The 26144-nt window shown below is 50.5% G+C and overlaps 1 protein-coding gene across 5 annotated transcripts in view; it reads left to right on the top strand.

Moving 5' to 3' along the window:
- Window positions 1-26144, top strand: part of CERK (ceramide kinase) — a 52778-nt gene that overhangs the window by 4961 nt on the left and 21673 nt on the right. For all 5 annotated transcript variants that reach the window (XR_014295250.1, XR_014295251.1, XR_014295252.1 and 2 more), the window contains exons 2-4: window positions 18906-19019; window positions 19730-19852; window positions 24645-24770. Coding sequence is in view for 2 of the 5 variants with exons in the window: in XM_082634867.1 (XP_082490993.1) it covers window positions 18906-19019; window positions 19730-19852; window positions 24645-24770 (363 nt within the window). In the remaining 3 variants the exon portion in view is untranslated. The remainder of the gene's footprint in view (window positions 1-18905; window positions 19020-19729; window positions 19853-24644; window positions 24771-26144) is intronic.

The raw sequence follows: 26144 nt of genomic DNA, 5'->3' as shown, positions 1-26144 counted from the left end.
CAGTAGGCGAACGTGGTCATAAATACTGTAATCTGAGATAATTCAAAGGTTAACTTTTACTTGTTACTCTAAAATAGGTCAGCAAACATTTTCTTCAAAAGCCAGATAGCAATTATTTTAGGCTCTGTGGGTCACAACTTCTCAGCTCTGCTGTTTTAGCACAAAAGCTGCTGTAGGCAGCATGAGAGTGAATGCACATGGCCGTGTGCCAACAAAACTTTATTTACAAAAGTGGGCAGCAAGCTGAATTTGGCCTGCAGTTTGCCGACCCTGCTCTAAACCATTATTTATCATTATGCGTTTTCCTGCTCTGTTGTTTGGTGCATTCATATTCAGGATTGCTATGTCTTCATTTTGGATTGACCCTTTTTTCGTTGTGTAATGCCCTTCTCTGTGTCTGATCATTGTGTTTGTTCTGGAGTCTACTTTATTGATTGACACGGCCACTCCTGCTGCACACGTCTTTTCCATCCTTTTACTTTCAACCTGCTTACATCATTAGATTTGAAGTGAGTTTCTTTAGACTGCATAGCGTTGACTCATGTTTTTTAATTAACTAAGCCAATCTATGTCTTTTTAATGTAAATATATTAGGGCTTAAGTCTACCATTTTATTTTTTGTTTTCTGGTTTTTGTTTCTCTGTTTTTCCCTGCCTTCCTGTGAATTACTTAAAACTATTTTTTTAGCATTCCATTTTGATTTGTCTATATATCTTCATCTTTTTTTATTAGCTGTTTGTTGTGGTAAAATATCCATATTGTTTTTGAGTGCACCTCTTTGTACGGAGGTGGAGTGGTTCCCCAAGGTATTGGTCTATATATACGTATCTCATCCCAATCTTGTGGTGCTGCCATTTCACCAATTTGAGTGAAGTGCAGAAACCCTACCTCTCTGCGTCACTTTACTCTCCCGTTTTACAATGAAATTGTCTTAATTATTTCTTCTACATGCATTTAGAACCACATTAGTGTTATAATTTTCTCTCCCACCCACAAACATAATTTAGAAAAGTCAGGAAGCGAAGGAAATCCTATTGTGTTTACCCGTATCTTTGCTTACTCTGTTCTTTCTTCCTCCCCCCCGCCCCCCCCACCACCACCCCAGACTCTTATCACTTCATTTCTACTTCCTGCATCCTTTCTTTTATGATAGGTCTGCTGGCAACAAGTTCTCTTAGTTTTTCTTCATCTGAAAATGTCTTAATTTCTCCTTTATCCCTGAAGGATATTTTTGCTGGGTGTAAGATTCCAGGTTGACCATTCTTTTCTTTTCAGCACTGGAAAAATATTGTGCCACTTCCTTCTGGCTTCCATGGTTTCTGAGGAGAAATCCACTGTCATTCAAATTTTTCTCACCTGTAGGTTAGGTGTTGTTTCTTTCTCACTGATGTGAACATTCTTTTCCTTGTACTTGATTTTCAGAATCCAGACTGTAATGTGTCTTGGACTGGATTTCTTTGGATTAGTCATATTTGAGGTTATGCCTTTTGTCAAATTTGGGAAGTTTTCAGCCATTATTTTTTGAACACGTTTTCAGCCCCTCTCCTTCTCTGCTTCTGGGACTGTAGTGACACACATGTTGGATCCTCCATTATAATCCCACAGGTCTCTGAGGCTCTGTTCATTTTTTTTGTTTTGTTTTGTTTTTGCTTTTAATTCTGTTTTCCTCTGCTGTTCAATTTGAGTCATTTCTGTTGTCCCATCTTCCAGTTCACTGATTCTTTCTCGTCTGCCCCTCCGTTCTGCTGTTGAGTCCACCTGTTGTTTTCTGTTTTGGTTACTGTATTTTTCAGTTCTAAAATGTCCATTTGGGTCTTATTTATATCTTCTACTTCTTTTTTCTTTTTAAAAGATTTATTTATTATTTATTTATTTTATTTATTTTTGGCTGCATCGGGTCTTAGTTGCAGCGTGCGCGATCTTTGTTGAGGCGTGCACGATCTTTGTTGAGGCATGTGAGCTTCTCTCTAGTTGTGGTGCACAGGCTCCAGGGCACGTGGGCTCTGTAATTTGCGGCACACGGGCCTTCTAGTTGAGGCGCGAGGGCTCAGTAGTTGTGGCGCATGGGCTTAGTTGCCCTGCAGCATGTGGGATCTTAGTTTCCCGACCAGGGGTCGAACCTGCATTCCCTGCATTAGAAGGCGGATTCCTTACCACTGGACCGCCAGGGAAGTCCCTATATCTTCTACTTCTTTGCTAAGACGTTTTTTCTTTGCTGAGTCTTTATAGGTCTGCATTTGTTTCAGGTGTGTAATTGTTCGTGAAGCCTTTTCGTAGTGGCTGCTTTAAGGTCCTTGTCAGACAATCCTAACATCTTTGTCATCTCGGTGTTGGCATCCAGCGATTGTCTTTTTTTCTCTCATTTTGAGATCTTCCTAGTTCTTGGCATGGTGGTTGATTTTAGATTGAAACCTGGACATTTTTGTACTGTTATGAAATTTTGGATCTTATTTAAATTTCTTCTTTTAGCTTGCTCTCTCTGACACTGCTCCATCAGGGAAGAGGGGGACTAGTTCCCGCCAGGTGGGGGAAGAAGTCCAGGTTCCCCTCGGGCCTGTTGACAGTCGGGGGGAGGGGCGCCTCATTGCTGCTGGGTGGGCTAGGACTTCTGGCCCCCCACTAGGCCTGCACAGAGACCCCCTTGGCTGGAAGGGGTAGGGGTGCCTCACAACTGCTCTCCAAGGGTCTCCTGACACCTGGGTAGGTGGAGGTGGGTGGTGGTGAAAATCCTGTCTTTCCCCTAGGTCTCCCCTGACACCACCCCACTACTGCTGAGTGAAGGTGGAAGTCCACTCCCCCTTTGTCTCTACCGACCCCTGTGAGGAGTGAGGCTCGTTACCAGCTGGCTGGGATGAAAGTTCTGGCTCCCTGCCTGCCTTCCCTCACGCCACGCCACGCTGGTGGGGAGTGTCGGGTGCCTCCCTACACCCCTGAGGGTGGAAGTCTAGGCTCCCAGGTGGACTTTGCTGGCGTTTGGGCGTGAGGCCAGGTTTCCTGTGTGTTTGTTGTTTGTCTAGAAGTTTCCTGTCTGGGCTGTCCTTCCCCTGGTACTTTGGTACTTTGTTGGGGTTTTTGGTTTGTACCCACTGGCATTTCCAGGTTGCTGTTCTTCAAATCTGAGGTGCATGAAACAAAAGGAAACCCAGGGAACTCACCCCTGTCCTTCCCTGGTCCCGAGGTCCCCGGCCAGCTTCCTCCTTCTCCCCACCTTTCAGAGTCTCCCTGGCGTTTGTGTGATACATGGCTTAGCGGAGGAACAGGGAAAAGCACACCTCGTCCATCATCTCGGCAGCGGAAGGTCCCTGTGCATTTTTAAAAATATTTTTTCTCTCTGTTATACAGAACAGATCATTCCTACTGACCTGTTCAGCTTCACTGGCTTTCCTCTGTCACCCCCACTCCGCTACTGAGCACAGCTAGTGGATGTTTTATTTCAGATGCTGTACTTTCAGTTTTAAAGCTCCCATTTGCTTCCTTCTAATAGTTTATTTTTCTCTCCTGGGAACTTCTGTCATCTTTCCATTCATGTTAAGAATGTTCAGCTGTACCTCACCGAGCACGGTTATACCGACCACGTTAAAGTTTTTGTCTGATACCTCTGACATCTGGGTCATCTCAGGCCGGGCGTCTGTGGACTGTCTTTCCCTTGGGCATGTCAGCGTTTTCTGGTTCTTGGTGTGCTGATTAATTTTGTACCTTGGACATTTTTCATATTTCTTTGTAAGGCTCTGGGTCCCGTCAAAGTCCTTTGGAGAATTTTCTTTTCTTAGGCAGGTGCTCAGCCTGGTTGTACACAGACGGCAAGTCGGTCTCACGTTGTGGGAGGGGTTTCCACATCAGTCCAGCTCTCAAGGCCTTTTTCACGCTGTGGGGGGCCGCCCTGGTGTTTGTCACTCAGGGGTGAGTCTGGGGCCGGGGAGCTGGCACACTTGGCAGTTCGGCTCCCGAGGCTCCTCTGTGCCTCCCATGGTTCAGCACGCGGAGGCCAGGCGGGAGCCCGGCGTGTGTCAGTTCACAGGCAGAGCCAGGGCGCCCTTCCCAGCCCTGCCGGCCACGTTCTGGCTCCTCTGGACAGAGGGGTGGGTGTTCGCTGTCCGCATCCAGCGAGCTGTTCTAGATCTCAGGCTGCCCTTGGCTCAGAGCTGGGGATGGAGAGGAAAGGAAGGCTCTGGAAGACTGCCGGGCACTGCTCCTTCTGCGTGGGTGCTGCTCTGGCCACTGGCCTACTGCTCTTTGCTTTTGGCACCTTCAGTTAACTCTCTCCCTCCCATCTTGTCCAGACCTCTTGGTCACCATCAGAGGAGGGATAGGCGGTCATGCGCCTGCTTCATCCTGGTCGGAACTGTGTCTGTCTAGGCTGACTTTCTCATGCCTGTAGTACTGTGCTTACCGCCTCAAGTAATCCTCACCATAGCCCTTGGAGCCATCCTGGTGTTGTCCCCATTTCAGAGATGGCAGTCTGGGGCAGATGGGGGGCTGCTCCAGAGCTCGGACGCTGAGATCCTGGGGTACGCCCCCTGCAAGGACGTGGATGCCGGGGTTCGTTTCTGCAGCGCCCACTGCCTTTCCTAGCAGGCAGGTGGGCAGAGAGCAGGGTTCTTGGAGCAGGAAGCAGTCTGGTTGCAGCCCCCAGCGGCCGGGGGCGGGGGCACCACACGGGCCCCTGGTCACTAGGCTGGGGATGCTTGCACAGGGTAGCACACGGTCGGAGGAGCCTGTGGCTGTGCGAGTGGGAGTCGGGGACGGGCTGTTTCCTGTGTGTGGAAATGCAGTTGTGCCAGAGTTGACTCCACGGTATACGGTCCACAGGTCCAGGGTCAGTGCAACCTGTCCCCTGAACCTACGGCCTGGGGACCCGAGGAGAACCCTGTCCCAAGCAGGTGTGGCAGAGACGTTTCCTGAAAGGCCAGGCCCAGTCCTCTCACGGGTGCTAATGGAGCAGAACCCCGAGGGCGGCAGGGCCGGGGGCCACCTGGAACCGGACGCTTGGCCGGGTCGCTAGACCACTGGTGCTTCAGGACTGCTGGGCTCTCCCCGCAGTGGCCGGGGTCAAAGGCCAAAGTGTGACAAAGGTGGTAGCGAGTCCCTCTTAGGCAGGACTGTTTCAGGATGGGCTGGAGCTGCTCTGGTTTCCGGGTTGTGAGTCAGGAGGACACGCTGATGCCTTATCTTTCCGGACGGTGTTGATGACGTTTCTTCATGTGGGGACGACAGCGAACTGTCGGCACTGTGATGTCTGCATCCTGTCTCCACGCCCCATTCAAAGGGCAGGTGCACGTGTGTGAGCGTCTGCACAGGTGCGTGTGAGAGACTGCAGGAGCGTGTGCACGTGTGCCTGTGTGTGAGCAGTGGCTCCTGGGTGGAGAGGGGCCGCCCGCCCTGCCCTCCGGCCTGTGGCCCCAGCAGCCCCCGCGTCTCGGCTTCCACTCTGGCCACACGCGCCTTGTGCAGCCTTTCTCAGGGAACCAGTGGACATCAGACCGCACCCGATCTGCGAAGCCGCTGATTCCCAGGCCTCCATCCAGAGCACGCCCGCTCCCTCCTTCCCGGGGACCCCTTGGCCCAGGTCTGCATGGCATCTTGGGGGCCCGGGTGGATGGTACCAGGCCTGCAGCGGGTCTGCCCTGGTACCCAAGGGCCCTGGGAGGCCTGATAGAGAATGTTCCGTGGAAGGGGGTCCGAGGGCCGGGGCTTTAGGCTCACTTGCCAGAAGCGGTGCTGCCTCAGAGGTCTGGGTCCACGGAAACACGCGCTACTGACTCTGTACTGTCCGTGCCTCACCTGACAGCTCAGCAGGGGCGCCCAGGAGCCGTGAGGCATCTTAGATGAGAGTCCAAGGCGGTGAGCCTCTGGAGCAGCTCCTCCCTGCCTGGGGCTTCCTGGACTGAGCCCTCCTGGCCTCCGGCACCGCCTCCGGCTCCGTGGTACTTAGCTCCCTCTGCACTCCCTCTGCTCCAGCCCCACTGGCCTCTGCCTGTCCTGAAGCTCCGCAGGGATTCTCGTGCCCCAGGGCCTTTGCCCAGCTCCTAGGCTGCCATCAGCCTTTGTCCGTGAGGCATCCCACCCCCCTGAAGCCCCCCAGCCCCTGGACCTGCTCTGCTGCCTTTTCCATAGCATTTATGGCTCTGGATAAGTTGATAAAACACGTATATCAACTTAGTCGTTTCTCGGAGGCCTCCCCACATCCGACCGTTACCTGCCAGAGGGCGGGTTTTTCTTCCCAGCACCGCCTCCTTGTCTGAAGCTAGGTGGGCCCGCAGCAGTGCGGAGCGCGTGAGTGGAGCCTGGCGGGGCAGCTTCGGGCGCAGTGCCTGGGCTTTTTAATGGTTACTCATGAGCCTTGGTGACTCACGTGTGTTAAGGTTTAGCATGAACCATGATATACCTGATAATTGAATATCTTCTACGAGAAAAGTACATCTTGAAATATTTTAGGGCCTAAGGATGCCAAAGATGTTGTGCCTGGAATGATCTAGAAAGGTTTAAAAATAGACTCAACTGAGCTGGACACTGATTCAGCCCACAGACTCAGAGAGCCCGTGGGGTTCCAGGTGGGCCCCGGCCTGCCCTGCCGGCTCCCCCAGCCCGCTGCTTCTCCCTGTAAACCTGACTGTAAACAGCTCCACTGGTCAGACCGCTTTTCCTAAGAAAAGTGCCTGCTGCCCTTCCTCTCCCTCTCATCCCCGGTCCCTTATCTAAATGCCCTCACATGCCCTTTTCTGTAGATCCCATGCTTCTCTCCTAGGGCCTGTACAGTCCCTGGCTGGTGAGGATGCCAGCTGGCTCTTGCCACCTTCTGGAGTTTCTTGAGCCTAAGGGGATAGAGTGTCTCAGACAGGATTACCTCTGAGGACATTTAGCCTCATGCACCCGAGTCATAGTAAGAGATGTTACCTGCCCCCTGCCATGGAGAGCGCTAAGAACAGCTAACACATGTGGGTGCGGCCTGGCACCAGGCCCTCTTCTCAGCACTTTAGGTGAGAATCCTTTCATTCTCACGTGTCCCCATTTTACAGAGAAGGTAACTCAGCACAGAGATGCTAGGCATTTGCCCAAGGTCACACAGCTGGGAAGCGCCAGGGCCCAGTTCCAGCCTTGCTGGATCCACTGTCGGTCCTTCTGGTCAACAGTGGGGACTGCTGTTTGGCCGGAGTGAGGAAAGGTGGGCTTGTGAGCCAGGCTCGACTTCGGGTCAGAAGAGATGAAAAGGGAGGAGGCTGCTGGGGAGGAAGGTTGCTCCTGTGAGCATCCCCGGGTAGCTGCCAGAGCTGCCGTGGTGGACAGATGGTCAGGGCCCCTGCAGCACATGGGACACGCACACCAGGTTCCCTTCCAGGCTGGTGTCCTGGTGACGTGCTGGCCACTGCGGGTGTGCAGACAAGGGTCAAAGGTCACATTGTACTTGATCAAGTAAATTATAATTGACCAGCACCTTATCTGAACATCAGGAACTTCGGGGCTAAAGTAACTAGGATATACTTACAGTTTTGTTTGAAATTATTGTGTTATTGAAATAAACCAGTAAGGGACTTCTCTGGCGGTCCAATGGTTAAGACTCTGTGATTCCACTGCAAGGGGCATGGGTTAGATCTCTGGTCGGGGAACTAACATCCTGCATGCTGTGTGGTGTGGCCCAAAACAAAACAAAACCAACAAACAAAAACCCAATAAGAAATAGTTACAAATGGAAATTTAATTATTAACATAGATCATTCAGTGGAAACAATTACTGTTCTAATAGAAACGTGACCTGCTCTTGATAAGTCTGTAGGACTTGCCATTCTTCTTCTAGACAAATAACCCTGGAGTGGCAGCTGCATAACCTTACAGAGCTGGTAAGAAATCGCAGAGGAGCTGTGTTGGTTTGTTTCCAACTTTGTTTCCAAAGTGATGGGCATCTAATTTTACTTAAATTTTTTGTGTGTGTCAGGCTAGACTGGGTGAAGTGATAGCCATTATGGGTGATACAATTTTATTTGTAATCCGTAGGGTCAGAGTAACTACAGATTGTCCTCACCGGGGGCTGCTGATGGGTCGCCCTTGGGCTAAATTTGGCCCACAGATATTTTTTGACTTGTCCAGTGAGGTTTTCTTTTCCTTTTCAAATTGTAGTCAACATTTTAAATCAGGAGATTTCACACCAAAATATCCAAGCTTCTGGCGTATCCCTGAGTGATGTCGCCTGTGTGCTGTGATCAGGACTGTGGCCTCCAGGTGGTCGGGGCGCTTGGGTGCCACCCGCCCACCGCCTTGTGGAGCTTCAAGAACACGATCTTGAAACATCAAGCTGCCGGACGAATTTCCCATTTCTGTGGAGTTAGAAGACAAATTTATTTCTATATGAGAAAAGCCATTGGGGATTGCCTGGGTTCGGTAGGGTACCTGAGAAGTAGCTACCTTCAAGATTTGCCTGTTTTGACTGAAATTGGAAAACTGTTCTAGAAATGTCTAGTGGGGTGTGTGGACATGCAGAGGGGGAGGGTGCTTACCCAGCGTCCACCTGTCAGTCTCCGTGCTCCCCTCCGTTGCCCCCGTGGGATTTGGGGCAGGTGTGGACCTGCCATCACGGGCCGTGGCAGGTGGCAGGTTCTCGAGACCGTGGTTTGTTGTCTTGGTGGCAAGGTCTCGGGCACACGTCTCGGAGTGGAGAAGTACTTTGTGACATTTGTGCTGTAGGAGAAAATGTGTAATGCTTGAAGAGAGATCGAAAACCGGTCTATAGGTTTAGTCCTCAAAATGCCTCGCTCTCGTTAGAAATCCAAATTCTTCCCTTCTTGTGAAGCCACTTAAGTCTGTCTCTCTCCTTGTGGCCTTTTCCTGTTCTGAATTGGTATCGCGGGTGGCGGTGATGTCACATAATCCAGCCCCAAAGATCCTTTAATCTAAGGCCTCACGTGGAGGTGCCCAGGGAAGGCTGCTGAGTGAGGAGGTAGCGGGCGCAGGGGCGGAGCAGCAGCCTGGACCATCCTCCGCGGCTCACCCAGCCAGTCACAAGCCCCAACTGCTGGGATCTGTCCTGGCTCCGTCAGCGACCAGCAGGTCCCCCACCCCTCGGTGCCTTTGCTTGCTCGTCTGTCCAGCAGGGGCATCGGCGACCTGCCCCAGCGGGCCATGGGGTTATGTCCGCGGGGAGCGGTAGCTGGCGCGCGGTTGTCTCTGAAACCAGCCGGGCCTGTGGGCCCCCCGCTGCCTCCCAAGGGGACCTCCATCCGTGACCCCTCCCCTCCTCCCTGATCACGTCCAAAACCTGTCGTCTGCTGGGCCTGGGACGCCGCTCCCCCAGGTGCCGGGACAGTGTGGCCGTGTGGTCACTGAGTGATCGTGACGTGACTGTTGGGCATGTGGGGTCTCTCCTGACTCTCCTTGTCAAACCGGAGCAGGTGTTGATGAGTGGAGGGAGGGGCCCGCCCTGCAGGGCCTTGGAGAAGGTGTGCCGCGGGCGCCACCGAGGGCGCCTCCGGGGAAGGGCAGCGTCCGCCTTCAGCCCGGACGTGGATCTGCGGGTCGGGTCTGGAAGGTCGCAGCTCAGCTTTGCCCACCGCCCGCGATGGTGTCGTGTAGCGGATGAGAGCGGCACGCTGGCGTGGACGGGGCAGCGGGGATGGTGGGGCAGTGTGAGCGCGGTGACCGCGGTCCGGTGAATTTGTTTTCTGCGCAGTGTTTCTGGACTGTGCGAGGTGGTGAGCCGTGGGCAGCAGGACTCCCTGGTCTTCCTTTCCACAGCGAGCTCTCACCCGGGAGCGTTCTGCTCCTGCCCCACGTGTTGGGGCGGCTGAGCTGCCGGAGGCACGTTTCACCTGCGTAATTACTCAGGGGGTTGGGTGGTGTGACCTCAGACCCTCGGGCTCTTTCTCGGGGGCCTGGTGCTGGTGCCATGAGGTGGGGCTGCATGGCTGCCAGCATCCCGGCTTTTCTCTCTGGCCTCATCGCCGTCTAGTTCCCGTGGATGTGCGTCTCAGGCTGTGACACGATGCATCAGGTGCTCCGTGGGGACCTGCCCTGTCCTGTCCCGTGTGATCCCTCTCACACGGATGGCGTGTCCTGGGAACGGAGTAGTGCCCTTGACTGTGAACTTGTCTTTGCTCTGGTCGCCCTTGGCCTCCTCAGTGTCTGCGAGACCCTGGCCACCTCACCACCCGCACAGGGTATGTGTGCGCTGACACACGGGCAGTCGGTCTCCTGGGGGAACGGAAGCCACTGTGTGCTCGGCCGTCCAGGAACTTGTAAGATAAGCAGATTGACAGACAGCAGGGACTTTTCTCCCCCCGAGTCACAGCCGTGAAGCACACTCAGCGTTCGTGGGTCACAGTGAGCACTGAAAAGGGTAGAACAGAACCGAGAACGGTGGTGACAGCGGCTGGAGTCCTCAGCTGTCCCGGGAGAGCTGCGGGCCTGCAGCGTGGGCACCCTGTCCCGTGGGCATTGCCTGTGGTTCCTCTGGAACACGGTTGCCCTTCGGTCACCACCCTTGTGGGAGGGTAACTGCCTGTCACACGAGGCACAGCCGCACTCCTTGGGGAGGGGAGCACAGAAGAATCACATCTCTTGTCAGCAAAAGCCTTGAAACTTCCAGCCCAGGTTTGGTTACCAAATTTCAGTCCATTTTTGGAAAGGATTCTACTGCATGAGAACTTTTTTTTTTTTTTGAGTTTGTGACAATTATAATATTTGAACCGGTGGTAATGGCCCTTAAAATAGATTGCTTTATTATTAGAAAGAAAAATTAATGCTGAAACTGAACTGAAACACAGAGAGAGGCACGTTCAAGTCTGGCCAAAGGATCTGAAAGTGAAAGAAGAGGGGGTTGATCTTAGTCATCCAGTCAGCAGTTCTAACTCACTTGAGCCGCATTCTAAGAAGAAATCAAAATTATTTAGAGTATGGTTTTATAAAATGTGCAAAATCTAATAAAATGACCTATCCTGATATATTATTGATAAGGATATTCTTGTAAGTGAAAGCTTAAGTCCTTCAAAATTAAAGATATTCCAACCGTTTGCTCTGCATGGCTGCTTGATTATTGTTTGTTTTTTGGAAAGAAAGGTCTTTTTCTTCGCTAATTTCTGAGTGGGTCTGTGGCTGTCAGCATCTGCACTTGGTTGCCTGTCGTGCACACTGGGGTTGAGGGGGGCCCTTGGTTGTGGGTGCAGAGGATGCGCCCCTGCCTCGGTCCCCCCTTGGTGTTCAGGTTTGGTAGGCTCTCTTTAACCTCTGCCTGACAGGAAATATTTTTTGATAGATTTGCCAAAAGTGAGTCCTGGGGGCCTTCCCTGGTGGCGCAGTGGTTGAGAGTCCGCCTGCCGATGCAGGGGACATGGGTTCGTGCCCCGGTCCAGGAAGATCCCACATGCCGCGGAGCAGCTGGGCCCGTGAGCCATGGCCGCTGAGCCTGCGCGTCCGGAGCCTGTGCTCCGCAATGGGAGAGGCCACAACAGTGAGAGGCCCATGTACCGCAAAAAAAAAAAAAAAAAAAAAAAAAAGTGAGTCCTGGCCCTGCCGGTGGCTTGGACGAGTTCTTTGACCTCCAGGCTTCAGTAGAATGAAGATCTGGAAAATCTTCTGTGAGTCCATCTGTCCAGCAAGGATCATAATATTTACCTTCTGGGTTGTTTGTGAGGATTACACGAGCTTATACATTTAGCACAGAGTTGGCCTCACAAGTGGCAATTATTACTATTACTATTACTATGATTATGCCCGGCGCACTCGTGTGACAAAGCGTGACACGTGGAGACCAGGGCTGGACTCGGGTTGGCCAGGCCCTGTGTGAGGTGACCGGTGGGGACACACACAGCTCTGAATGGAACAAGTAAGACCACCCTCAGGGAGATGCCACCTAGTAGGAGGCAGAAAAGTGACTGCAGGCCAGGCGGACACACTGGTGAGGGGGACCTGGAGGCCTCCCCGAGGGTATGGGGTTTCGGCTGGGAAGCAGAAAGCCCCGGGCCAGTCAGGTGGCCATGTGTGTGTGTGTGTGTGTATGTGTGTGTGTATCTGGCATGTGTGTATGTGGTATGTGTGTGTGTATATCTGTGTGTGTGTGTATCTGGGTGTGTGTGTGTATCTGGTGTGTGTGTATCTGGGTGTGTGTGTGTGTGTGTATCTGGGGGGGGTGTATCTGGGGGTGTGTGTGTATGTGGCGTGTATGTGGCATGTGTGTGTGTATCTCTGGCGTGTGTGTATGTGGTGTGTGTGTGCATCTGGGTGTGTGTGTATCTGGCGCGTGTGTGTGTATCTGGGGGTGTGTGTGTATCTGGCGTGTGTGCATCTGGGTGTGTGTGTATCTGGCGTGTGTGTGGGCAGGGGGTACCTGGTATATAGACAGACCGTTCCCAGAAAAGGGAGCAAGGCTGGGAACTAGCGGCTTGGCTGAGGGACAGAGGTGGTCCCCGAGTGAGTGTGTGGTTAGAACATACTTACTTTACATCCCAAGCAAGTTATTTGTGATCATACATTCCAGTAAAGCCTTATAAATGCTTTACTTCTTTGGAATATGTCAGATAAGTTGTAGAATTTATTATTATCAATGAATCAGATGACCAAAATGAGCGTCATAGCTGGAGATTAGGTTTATAAGATGTTTAATAGTATAAAATAAAAATATCAAATAAGTATTCAAATTTTATGTTTTTTTCCTAATTTTATCAAAAGTTTGCCCCTTCTATATTTGTCTTTATTTCGAATCTGCTCAGTTTCTATAGCATTGCAAAAGTTGATGCTACTTAAAATTTCAATTTTAAACTTAAAAAACTCTCCTAAACTATACTTTAATTACACGTATCCTAAACTTTAATATTGTACCAAATGCAACTTAATATCCCAATTAGGGGAGGATAGAGGGAAGAAAGCACTTCTATGAACAATGTGTGTTTTTATCCTGCGGCTGTGTTTTCCCTGCGTCCTCTTCACTACAGACACACTCGCTGTCTTCCGGGTGGTGATGATCCATGACCACATTACCGCATTTTAACTCTTTGGACACAAATGGTTCTTTCTGGACTTCCTTTTCTTTTTAAATACTTTTATCATGGAGGTAATTCATGGTGCTCCATGGAAAGATAGTCTTCTTGTCATTAATACATAGTATCTCTTTAGTTCTTTGTTTTGTGACCAGCATTGTGTTTTGTTTCTCAAAATTTGTAATGTCTGTAGAGGGTAAGAAAACAATTTGTTTCTGTTGGATTCCAAATTGAATCTTCAAGACCAGAAGTAACTGAAACCACATTAGAACGAGGACAGAGAACACCCGGGATGGATGTTTTCAGTGTCCCTGTGGTGTGCACCCAGCACAGAGCCTGCTGCCCACTGGAGAGGACCTGGTGAAGGTGTGTGGGGAGCATGCCTGGCGCTGCCTGCTGGGCACCTGGAAGGTGGCACAGAGCACGTTTTGTTTGCTCGCATGATGAGATTTTCTCTTTTAAATGTTCAAGACCCTTCAGACTGTGACGGGACGCAAGTTCTCAGAGCCTCGTCAACTTGCCCCTCAGATCGTAAGCATCCTTTCCAAGTACCAGCGTGAGTTGCTGCCTCGTGGCACTGGGTCAGTGTGTCCCCGGGATGCGCTTGTAAAATACACGCCCTGTGGGGACCGTGCTGCCTGTGATTAAAACTCTTTGGTGACTTACGTGCTCAGAGGTGTGGCAACAAATTCTAGGGGAGTAACCAGTTTGAGAAGACAGGAGAATGTTTTTGTGGAAGTTACGTCCAAGCCATCTTGCGGTGGGTTGGTTTTCTTGGTGGTTCTGTGAAGCCCTCCATCACAGCTGGCACACAAGGGTGTGCAGTGAGTCCAGGTGAGGGGGCCTGGGGAAGAGTTAGGAGATGCCGGTCGGAGCTGGATGGGTGGGACAAGCTGAAGCCACAGTGTGTCCTGTAGAACCTAGAGGGCCTGCTCTGCCAGGACCGAGCTGTGGTACAGGGTGTGCTCGGCCCCTGCCTTCCCCAGCTACACACACACACACACACACACAGATACACACACACATGGATACACACACGCACACAGATACAGCTACACACATACACATGCACACAGATACACAGATAACACACACATGGATACACACACAGATACACGCACACATGGATACACACACGCACACAGATACACACACACAGCTACACACATACGCATGCACACAGATACACAGATAACACACACATGGATACACACACAGATACACGCACACAGCTACACACGCCTGGATACAGATACACACAGATACGCACACAGATACATAGATACACACACGGATACATGCACACAGATACACACGCACACAGATACACAAACACACAGATATGCACACAGATACACACACAGAGATACACACAGATACACACACGCAGAGCCGGGAGAGAAGCCCCACGGGGCCTGCAGTCAGAGAGGGAGGGAGTCTGTGTTGGCAGGCAGGCAGGCAGTGGGGATGTCAGCTGCTGGAGCCGTGCGTTCTGCGTCAGATCCATTGCACCTGCCTCCACTGATTAAGGTCGTTTTCAGACTTGCACGTCCTCCAAGCAGTACAGAGTGTAAATAGCAAGATGTTTGCCCGAGCTGTTTTCTGAAACTTGGAATCAGCTATGTCTGGTTCCAGCTGATCTGGTTGAGACTAGATAGGACCACCGACCCTCCAACTGGGTCTGCGTCTGTGTCTGCTTGCTGACCTTTTAACATCACGGGGCCGAAAACTGCACCCTAAGATGGTGCTCAGCGCCCCCATTTCTGATCGTGCAGAGGCCAGTGGCCTAGGTACACCTGCACACGATGACACCTTTTCCCCCATCACCTTCCCCCACGCTCCCCCTGCCCCGGGTGCCCTGCTGCTTTGTCCCAAAGATACCCCCGCCCCCGGCCTCTGGGGAGGCGCGCCCGAGGCTTGTCCTCCTGCCTCCTCGCGTGGCTACCTTGGAAGTAAACCTCTCTCTGCTGCTGACCTTGGCGTGTCCCCTGTAGCTTGCTGCGTGTCTGGCAGGACGAGCCTGGTTCGGTAACTGTGGCACTTAGGACGCTTGGTGTGTCCCACTGTTCTCTCAAACCTGGGGATCCCACAGCGGCAGGGCTTGTAAGCCCGAGACCCTCTGTGACGCGGAGTGGGCACTGCCAGCCTGGGAGGGTCACTGAATCCGAGTGGCGCCTGAAACCTGGAGCTCGGGCCGGCGGCTCCTGCCTGGCTTGGGGGGCCTCGGGAGTCTTCTGCGTCTCGTGTGATCTTACCCAAGCATGAAGGGAGGTGGAGGGAGCCCCAATCCTCTTTCCCCGGCTCAGTCCCAGAGAGGATGGAGGACTGGCTCCTGGTCGGGTACGGCCACCATCGGCCCGATCTGCCATGGGGGTGCCCAGCGCTCCGTGTGTCCCCGGGGTGGCCACTGCCCCAGGTGGACTCCCTTTTTCATCTCAGGAATGTTAAAAAAAATCACCCAGAAAAAGTCACTTTGGTTTAGTAGTTTAGTATAGCAGAGAGGTTTTTATAAATGCTGCTAGTGAGATTGTGATGTTCCTGCAAGAAGGCGGTTTATAATTTGGCTGGACTTTGGTTGAAAATCTTCAAGTTCTGCTGTAGGTGTGTATATGTATGTGGGGTTTATTATCCACCAGTTAAAACAAATACTTGTTTGATCAGGGCAGGTGTAGGCGTGGGAGTTAGAATGAGATCAAGTGGGGGGCAGCGGCCCCTGCAGGAGGTAGCCACCCCCTTCCCCGCATGCATTGCCAGGAAGGGGGGCAGGGGCGGAAGGGCACGGGCAGCCGCATTCCCAGCCTGGGGTGTTGAATTAACCCACGTGCTGAGGGGCAGGGGGTAGACCCTGAAAGGTCCCGGCAGAGCAGAGCCACGTTCACACTTGTCTGCCACTCAGTTGGGGGGACGAACCCCAGCAGGAAGGCTAGCGGCCGCCCAAGTTGGAGAGGAGCCTGGCTTGCTGGGCACGCGAGCCTGTGCACAGAGCACCCTTCCCTGGGCTAGGGGATGCAGGAGGGGGGGTGGAGGAGTAGACGAGATGGGTTTAGATGCAGACGGTTGGGTGTGAGGCACCTGTGGGACGTGGACGTGACTGGCCAGGTGACTCCGGGGGCTCTGTGATGCGGGCGTGGTCAGGGTCGACAGGACAGGTGTCCGCCTGGCCCCTGTGGGCCCGGCCCAGCCTCAGTTTGCCCCCCTGCTCTCTGCGTAGAGGAGGGTCAGTAAGCACGCTGATACCCCTGTGAGCGCGAGGTGGCAGTTCTCAGTCGGTGCCCTTGCCTTTGGGAGACGTTGGCCAATGTCTGGCGTGTTGGGAGGGGGGCGCCGGCATCAGTGGCTGGAGCCCGGGGGTGCCGCTCAAACCCCACGTGACGGGACGGCCCACCGCAGACAGGTGTGGAGTGGGGGGCCCTGGGCCAGGGAGGCTCCCAGGGGCTCGGGCGGCTTTCTAGTCCTCCTCTCTTTCAGAGGTCCCCCTCTATCCCAGAACATTCTGCTCGGAAGTTTGCTTCAAAGGGGTTGTTGGGTTGTTACTTTGTGTGTGTGTGTGTGTGTGTGTGTGTGTGTGTGTGTGTGTGGTACGCAGGCCTCTCACTGTTGTGGCCTCTCCCGTTGCGGAGCACAGGCTCCAGACGCGCAGGCTCAGTGGTCATGGCTCACGGGCCCAGCCGCTCCGTGGCATGTGGGATCTTCCCGGACCGGGGCATGAACCCGTGTTCCCTGCATCGGCAGGCGGACTCCCAACCACTGCACCACCAGGGAAGCCCTTGGGTTGTTACTTTATAAAGAGAGAGGGGACACCCGTGAGCCTTGGCCACTGTTCCTCCGACAGGGCCACAGTCAGCCCAGTGACCACGAGGAGGGTTCAGATCGCGAGGGTGACTCCAGAGGGCAGCCGGAGCAGCTTGGGAAGCGGGGAGTCAGCAAGGGACGTGCCTGCTGTGTGCAGAGACTGGCCCGAATCAGGTGGGGCGGCCAGGCTGTGGGGCGAGGCGGCCAGCTGTGCTCTGGGCCCCCTCGTCGGCCAGTGAGTTCTGTCCGCATGCATTGCCGGCATCGATTTGGCCACCGCAGGTTCAGTTTGGTCTGGAAGTAACTCTGCTGCGTCTCCTCTCATCACACGATCTTTTACAGAAGACTTTGACTTTTTATCTAATCCCATATGCAGTGCAGGATTATGCAAAATGCAAGCAAAGGGGGAGAAATGCTAATACTCTGCAGAAAATGAAAGTGACCCCCCAAGTTCCCACTGTCAACTCTGTGCAAGATGCTCCTCTAAGAGTATCTGTTTATACATCCATGACTTTAGAATTTATACCTGGTGTGTTCACATGACGTGCACTGCTGTGCTTGGAAGCCTCTCCATGCCAGCACAGGTGGGTTGACCAGGGGACTACAGTGTCCCTCTCCCATTAGGGGACAGCCGGTGGCCTCCACTGTGGCCTGTGATTGATTCACAAGACTAGAGATTGCTAACGTATAGACCCTTTCTGCGGGTTATCCTATGAGTCATCCGTAACTTTTCAGGAACTCTCTGATTCTCGATGTCTCCTAACTAGACATAAGGGTTTTGCAGAACAGGGTGTAGCACTGACCTGCACACGTGAAGGGACACACGGCAGGGCGCAAAGGAACGTGGCCTCGGGGTCAGCGGGCGAGGGGGGCCGAAAGGAACCTGTTTCGTGCTGGACCCCTCTCACCCTGATCGGGTAGCTTCCAAAACCCCTCCCAGTTTGACACGACAAGCCCTGTGTGTTGTTGTGAAGTTCAGGCTGGGCTCCTGGCCCAGCAGACGGAGGGGCCGATGGAGACGGTCAATCGCCAAGTCCTGCTTTGGAGGTCCCCGCCCCAGGCACAGACTCACCCAGGACGGCCTCCAGCCAGACCCCAGGATTCTGTTGGTGTCATTCCTCAATCGACTAGGGATGCAGATAGTGTTGATGTTTTTTCACGTCCCCATGGATCTCTGTGCCTTTTTCGAGAAAATAATTGTGTATCACCACATCTGTTACACGTAACAGCAGTACGCGTATAATATAGCGTATCCTCCTTACCTATTTTTGTTTTTCTTCTCACCCAAGCAGCAGATAAAGCTTTGGGTGAGCTAAATGTAGCGGAAGGTGGGGAGAGCTATACTGCAGGTTTCATAGGCAACCTGGGGCCTACCCAGGAACTGCCATGCTCGTCTGTGTAAAGGCAGATGGTGACTCCCACCAGCCGTCACCGGTGGGCTTTGGTAACGCAGCCTGTCCACACTGGGGGCTTGTCTTCCAACTTCTCTGCTTCCCAGTTCCTGTGCTGTCCTCGGAGGGTTCTTTCTGGGCCCCACTTGCCGTTACAAGCTGTCACATCACGTTTCCCACAGCTGTTTGTGTGTCCGGCCTTACCTGGAGGCCTTACCTGGTGGCATCCGCAGGCCCGCAGTTATGACTGGGTTTCCCATGGTAGAGGATGTCCTGTGCTGTCATCCCTACGTCCACCCAAGTCTCCCCTTTCTCCTCCTGCATCCTAGTGGATGGTTGGACCCACCAGGCCTTGCTAGAGCCCCCTACCTGCCCCCGCCCTGCCTTGGTGTGGCCCTGACTCACCTGCACACTCTGTGGTCCTGGGTCTGTTATGTGCGTCTTTCCCACTTGATTTCTGAGCCAGACTGAACATAGGCACTGGGTCTTGAACATCTTTCCCCAAATTTAATACAGGAGCTGGCCTGGAAAACTCACAGCCTCCACTTGGTGACTGTGGATAAGACATCCCATCTTCTGATGACATAGAGTTTCCCAAACTTATTTAGCTCTGAATTTTAAAATTACGTATAACTTGTCCTCTTCCTTTTGGATGTCTGATGAATTTTAAAGCAGAATGTTTCCCAGCACTTTGGAGTGGCATTCCTTGTGTTCACGTGAATTCCGTGAACCCTCTTGACATGAGAATGTGGTGTTTTTACAGATGCCTGCTCTGTGCCTATTTCCGAGATCATCACCGTTGAAGAAACAGACATTAATGGGAAACACTACACCAGTGGAAAATGGCAGAAAATGGAAAAGCCTTATGCTTTCACAGGTAATGTGGCCTGAACGTTCCTCAGTAATTCCATGCAGGTTACATGAAAGGGAACTTTTTTTGTCACTTGTTTAACAAACTCATTGTGTCCTTGGTTTATCTTTATAGAAAGGTCCTTATATCATTTTTTCCAAGCTCTACTTTTATTTATTTTTTATTTATCTTTGGCTGTGTTGGGTCTTCGTAGCTGCGCGGACTTTCTCTAGTTGCGGCGAGCGGGGGCTACTCATTGTGGTGCGTGGGCTTCTCCTTGCGGTGGTTTCTCTTGTTGCGGAGCACGGGCTGTAGGCGCGTGGGCTTCAGTAGTTGTGGCACGCGAGCTCAGTAGTTGTGGCTCACGGGCTCTAGAGCGCAGGCTCAGTAGTTGTGGCGCATGGGCTTAGTTGCTCTGCGGCATGTGGGATCTTCCCGGACCAGGGCTTGAACCCAGGTTCCCTGCCTTGGCAGGCGGATTCTTAACCACTGCGCCACCAGGGAAGTCCCAAGCTCTACTTTTAATATTCATTTTTTTCTTATTTTTTATTGTTTTTTTTTACGTGGGTTCAAAGAACTGAGAAATAGGATCTTTTCCCTAATATACCTTGGAAGTTACTAGTCAGAAGAAAAGGGGACCATTGGGGTGTTTTGAGTGTGAACCTGGGGTTAGTGTGAGGAGAGTGTGTTCCCCGGTCCGCAGGGCTGCAAGCTCATGGTGTGTGTTCTCTGTGCAGTGCATCGTGTGAGGAGGGCCCGGCAGCACCGCTGGAGGTGGGCGCAGGTGACCTTCTGGTGTCCTGAGGAACAGCTGTGCCACCTGTGGTTGCAGACCCTCAGGGAGCTACTGGAGAAGCTGAGTACGTGCGTGGTTTGTATTCGGCACAGCTTCCTGTAACCAAGGTGGATGTGATGAGTCGCTGTGGCTTTTGAACGCTTTACTGATTAGAGGGCCACGTAGTGTGGTGCCCAGAGCCTGGCCCCCAGGGCCCTGGCACCTTCACTTACAGCTGCGAGGCTTGGGGCAGGCCCCTTGGCTCTCTGGGCCTGGGTTTCTTTTCTTGGAAAATGGGGTGGTAATGCCTGCACTCAAAGTGAATTGGGGATTAAACCAGGTGCCTGGGGAAGGCACCTCTGTCCCCCTGGGGTGTGTCTGAACATCTGAGCTATGAGTTATTGCTGTGCAGCCAGAATCTGTCTGTCACACTTAACGGTAGGTGTCAACTCATTTTGTATCTGGGACACTATTTCATGTTGTTTGGGTATAATCTTTTTTTTTTAATTGAAGTATAGTTGATTTACAATGTTGTGTTAATTTCTGCTGTACAGCAAAGTGATTCAGTTACACATATACATATATTCTTTTCCATTATGGTTTATTACAAGATACTGAATAGAGTTCCCCGTGCTCTACAGCAGGACCTTGTTGTTTATCTATCCTGTGTATAGTAGCTCGCCTCTGCTAATCTGTTTGGATATAATCTTAATACACAGTCTTGACAACTCAGTGCAGGCTTCAGCCATAGAAAAGAAAGAGCATGTGTTTAGGTTGGTTTTATATCTTTTAAAATTAATTTGGCATCTAGATAAAAAAAGTGAATTATAATTTGTTTGAAGAAGGTATTTCCCACACAGCAGCTTCAGAGAGACTTCCTGGCTTGGAGAAGCACGTGTTTGGCTTAGCGTCTGGGCGGCGGGACTTGGATTCTGTGTTTCGCCGTCCGATTCTGTGGGACGGGGTGGGGTGTTTGGTCCCCCGCCGTCCGTCCAGCCAGTGCGTCCTGACCTTGCCTTCCATCTCAGATCGCGGGCGCTCTGTCCGCTGCTTGTCCGCTGGACCTCTGAGCGAGTCTGGTTGGGAGGTTGCCCCCGTTCCTCCGCCGCCACCTCCCCCTCCTCCTGACCCTCCCTCCTCGTCCTCACCTGCTCCCTCCACTCTGTCCTCCGGTTGTTTTCATGAGCCTTTGAGTCTGTGGATCAGGATGATTCTGGAGGTTCAGACTCCAAGAGGAAGCCCTCTGAACCTGCCCCCCACTGAATAATGGGACTTTTTTCACAGAAAAACCTATACAGTCGTGCATCTGCTATAATCTACTTGTATCTAAAAATATTCTATAATTCAGTTTTTTCAGCTGCTCTGTCACTTTGTGTTACTACTGAATGTTTGATTGAGGTATAACTAGACACAAAGAAGTTCTCACACACTGAGCGCCCTCGGGTAACCAACACACAGATCGGGAGACAACGCTGCCAGCCCCCTGGAGCCCCAGGGCCCCTGCCGTCGCTCCCCAAAGGTGACGATCACCTGACTTCAAACACCTGGGTTCGCTTTGTACTCGTGTGGTCGGATCACAGCCGACACTCCCGTGTCTGGCTCTCTGGCAGCTTGTCGTCACATGCAGGGCAGGTGGCCCGTCCTCTGGGCTGCGTGGTGTTCCAGGGGATGAGTGTCTGGCCATTTATGCAGCCCTTTTACCCTTGATGGCCACCGGATGGCCTCCTGACGTGGCCGTTGTGAGCAGAGCTGTTCTGAACACTCCCGCACGCGTCTCCTGGTGCACGCGTGGGACTGGACTTGCTGGGCTGGTGGCGTGTTTGAGCCTCAGTGCACGCGGCCACACTGCCTTCCAAACTGGAGGTCCCGGGGCCACGCCCACCAGCAGGGGACCGGAGCTCTGCTGGTCCCACACCTTAACCACACCTTGAAAATTGTAGTTACTCTGGTGGGTGTTAGTAGTCTTGCATTATGGTTTTAATTGGCATTTCCCTGATAGGAATGCATTTCTCAACTTCACTGGCTCTGTTTATGGGCCATTTGGAGATCCTCTTTTGTGAGGTGTCTGTCCAAGTCTTTTACCCATCTTTCTGTTGGGTTGTCTGTCTGTCTAAATGATGTGTAGAAATTCTTTACATATTGTAGATCTGAATCTTTCATTGGATTTTTGAATTACAGATACCATCTCCCACTGGATGGCTTGTGTTTTCACTCTTCATTCCGTTCTTTTGATGGACATTCTTAATATTTACGTAGCTCTGTTTATCTTTTTTAAAAACTCTGTGGCTAGTTTGTGTCCTATTTAGGACAGCTTTTCTGCTCCAAGGCCACGAAGATGGTTTCTTCTCAAAGCTTTGTTCTACCTCTTGCTTTGAGAGCTACAGTCCCTTTGGAAGTGATGTGTGTATGCAGTGTGAAGTAAGCGGTCAAGGTTCACGTTCCTTAAATATAGATATCTGCTTCACCCCGTGCCATCTATGGGAAAACTTGTCCTTTCCCCACCGCACTGTGGCGCTATTATTTTGTTTTTTATTTATTTTTTGCTCATATATAGACATTTAATTGGATTTTGTATTTCACCTTGCATCCAGTAACCTTGCTAAATTCATTGATTAATTTTAATAGTTTGATGATTCTTTTTGTCAACTGTGAGTAATGACTATTTTGTTTTTTCCATCTCAGTTCTTATGCCTTTTTCTTTCTTTTTCTTACCCTTTTGCCCTGGTTTGGACCTCCAGTGCAGCAGGGAGGGTCTTAGTCCTGATCTTGGGGGAAACTTTTCAACATCCCCCTGTCGAAAATGATGTTTCTTAGGTTTTTTTTTTTTTTTTTGGCCACGCTGCGTGGTATGCGGGGACTGAACCATGTGCCCCCTGCAGTGGGGGCAGAGTCTTAACTACTGGGCCGCCAGGGAAACCCCAGGTTTTTTTAAGTAAGTTTTTAAAGTCCAGATTAAGGAAGTTTGTTTCCAATCCTAGTTTTCTGAGAATTTTTAAAAATCATCATTGGATGTGTAATTTGATAAGTGCTTTTTCTGCATCTATTGAGATGATTGTATGATTTTCTTCTTTTTGAGTTAACGTGTTGAAAAACATTGGTTTCTCCTTGTATTTTCTGTCGTGTGGAAGAATTCTTATAATGTCGAGGCTACTTTTCCCCTTAAATATTTGGAAGCATTAAGTGGTGAAACCATCTGGGGTTTTCTTTGTGGGAATGCTTTTATTAATGGCTCAGTTTCTTTATTAGATATCAGACTATTCAGATTTTCTATTTATTCTGTAACTTTTGGTAAATTGTATTTTTTGAGAAATGTGTCTCTTACATAAAAATGTACAAATTTATTGGCATAAGTTTAATAAATCCTTTCACTTTCCTTGTAATATTTGTAGGTTCTGAAATAATGTCCTCTTTCTCATTCCTGATATTGTTAATTTGTGTTTTTTCCCTTTTTCTTTTTATCAGTTTTATTAGGGACTTATCAATTTTATGAATCTTTTCAAAGAATAGACTTCTGGCTTTGATTTTTCTCTATTGTATTGCCTTCAATATTTTATTATGAAGATTTTTAAACATACAGAAAAATTGAAAAAATTGTACCGTGGACATTCATATACCCACCACCTACATTCTGCAGTTGTTAACATTTTGCTGGTTTTGCTTTGTCTGTGTCTCTCTACCCATCCATTAGTTAATGGTACGTTAGCTGTGTTTCCAAATAAGTGACAGACATCAGGGCATGACCCTTCAGACACTTCAGCACGCGTGTCATTGCCTAGAGGTCAGTATTTGTTTTCAGTTCGGAAGTAGAATTTACATACAATGAAATGGACAAATGGTAAGTGTAAATCAATGAGTTTTGAAGCATACGTGTACCCATGTAACCCAGACCCTGTAAGACTTAACATCACCCCAGTTTCCTCGTGACCCTCCCCTGCCAGTCCAGAGACGACCACCAGTCTGATTGTTTCTTTTCGTCATTGTTGCCACCTGTTAGTTCTGCCACATAAATGGAATCATGTAAGAGGGGCTGTTTTGTGTAATTCTTCCATCTCTCGGCATCATGCTTTTGGTATTTATCCCTGCTGGTTAAGTGTTATCGGTTTCCGTTGCTGAACGATACTCCTTTGGTCACACTCTGTGTATCCAGCCGTCAGTTGGTGGACACCTGGTGGGTCTCCACGTTTTGGCTGCTGTGAATGGTGCTGTGGTGAGCGTTCATGTGTGGGGTTCTCTGTGGACCCAGGGCTTCGATTTTCTTGCTACTTTTACTGATTTGTTGGTTAAATTTGTTTTTTAAGTATCAGAATCTACTTGAACCGACCCAAGCAGAACTGTGGAAGTTGCTACAAGAAAATAGGGTGTTTCAGGAGAACTGGATGTCGGCGGTTAGCCGGGCCTCTGGAAGGGACATCCTGCCGTCCTTCCATCTCTCTGTCCATCTACAGATTGAGCGTTCCCTGTGCCTGTCCGTCTGTCTTTCTCTCCCAACGCTCCGTGCTGTGTATCTATTTCTCTCATCTTCTGCAGACTCACTTTCCTTCACATGAAGAAGAATGAGGCTGCTGCTTCCAGGATTTACACCCTGGAGGACTCCTCATCAGGAGAGAGCGTCCTTCTCTGCCAGGATGCTGAATCCCCGGGGCTGCCACCCCCCTGGCCGATGTGCAGAGAGCACCTGCCTGATCTCACAAGCTGTGCTTTTCTCTTTTCAGAGATTAGGAAACTCTTGAGCACCGTTCTTTACCTTAAAAATGCTTTTTGTCAGATAATACTAAGCAGAGCTCTAGACCCACGTGGTTTGATTTTGTTCAGTAACACAGTTCTTCGTTTTGATCGCTGACATTCATTGTGACTTACGCGGTGTTGCTGTTTTGCAGCGTCTAGACCAAAGCACTTACTGGTGTTCATCAATCCGTTTGGAGGTAAAGGACAAGGCAAGCGGATCTATGAGAGGAAAGTGGCGCCGTTGTTCACACTGGCCTCCATCACCACCGAGATCATTGGTAAGGCGCAAAGTCTCTGTAGGAGTAAAGTTGAGAATGACTCAGATATGGTCACTAGGGAAGATTCTTATTGTGTTAAGATTTTTTTTTTTTTTTTTTTTTTTGGCCATGCTTTCCAGCTAGCAGGATTTTAGTTCCCCAACCAGGGGTTGAACCCGGGCCCCAGCAGTGCAAGCGCCGAGTCCTAACCCCTGGACCACCAGGGAATTCCCTGTTTAAGATAATTTTAACAAACTGAAATGTTGGGTTTTTTGGCATACCAGAATGAGAAGAATACAAAGTAAAGAACGTAGACTGCTCTAGCTAAGTATTAGCATATAAAAAGCACTCAGGAAAAACACTAAGGATAAAAGGACAAAGATTATGGACAGAAAATTCTTGCAAGAGATACAAGCAATTAGTAAGGCTTAGAAATCATTTCACCAGTAAGTGGTATTTTTAAGAAACACAATGCAATGCCACGTTTGCGGTACCGAGTTTCAGAGCAAGTTCTAGATGCTGGGAGGGTGTAGGGAGACGGTTTCTCCCTTCAGAGATTTGAGGGTTTTGTGTAAACTTATTAAAGGGCCACTTGGCAGTGCGGGTCAAGAGCCTCAAAAAGGAGGGGGTTTTTATCCAATCTTAAAGTTTTCTAAACTTTCCTGAGAAAACCATCAGCTGTAAACAGAAGGTGAGGTACACAGGTGTCTGTTGCCTCATTTTTATAAAAACAAAACACTGGAAGCCACTTATACCCCCGAACAGGAAGCATAAAGATAAAATTGTGGTGAATCTGAAGGAATAGTATGTAGCTCTTTAAAATGGTCTTTACTAGGAATTTTTAACGATGAAAAAGGGATTGTGATAAGATGTTGGGAAAACAAGGACACAAAATTGTGTGTACAGTGAATTTCAAGAGAGTTTTTGTTGGGAATTCCCTGGTGGTCCAGTGGCTAAGACTGCGCGCTCCCAATGCAGGGGGCCCGGGTTCGATCCCGGTCAGGGAACTAGATCCCACATGCATGCTGCAACTAAAGATCCGCATGCCACAAATGAAGATCCTGCACGCGGCAACGAAGATCCCATGTGCCGCAACTAAGACCTGGTGCACCCAAATAAAAAAATTAATAATTTTTTTTTAAAAAAAGAGAGTTTTTGTTACAGTGAGTGTACAGACTATGGACTAACATTTTCTTTCTTCTACATTTTGGTATATTCTAAAATTTTCCAAGTCCATTGGATAATAAGGGAAAACTATAAAATAGAAGACGTAATCTCTTCCAAAAAAAGTTATTTGTTGGCAATTAAATGCCAAGAATGTGGGACTTCCCTGGTGGTGCAGTGGTTGAGAATCCACCTGCCAGTGCAGGGGACACGGGTTCGAGCCCTGGTCCG

This window comes from Mesoplodon mirus, assembly GCF_964341445.2.
Source record: "Mesoplodon mirus genome assembly, chromosome: 11".
In the NCBI taxonomy this organism is placed as follows: Eukaryota; Metazoa; Chordata; class Mammalia; order Artiodactyla; family Ziphiidae; genus Mesoplodon; species Mesoplodon mirus.
This window is presented reverse-complemented; position numbering and strand designations above follow the sequence as displayed.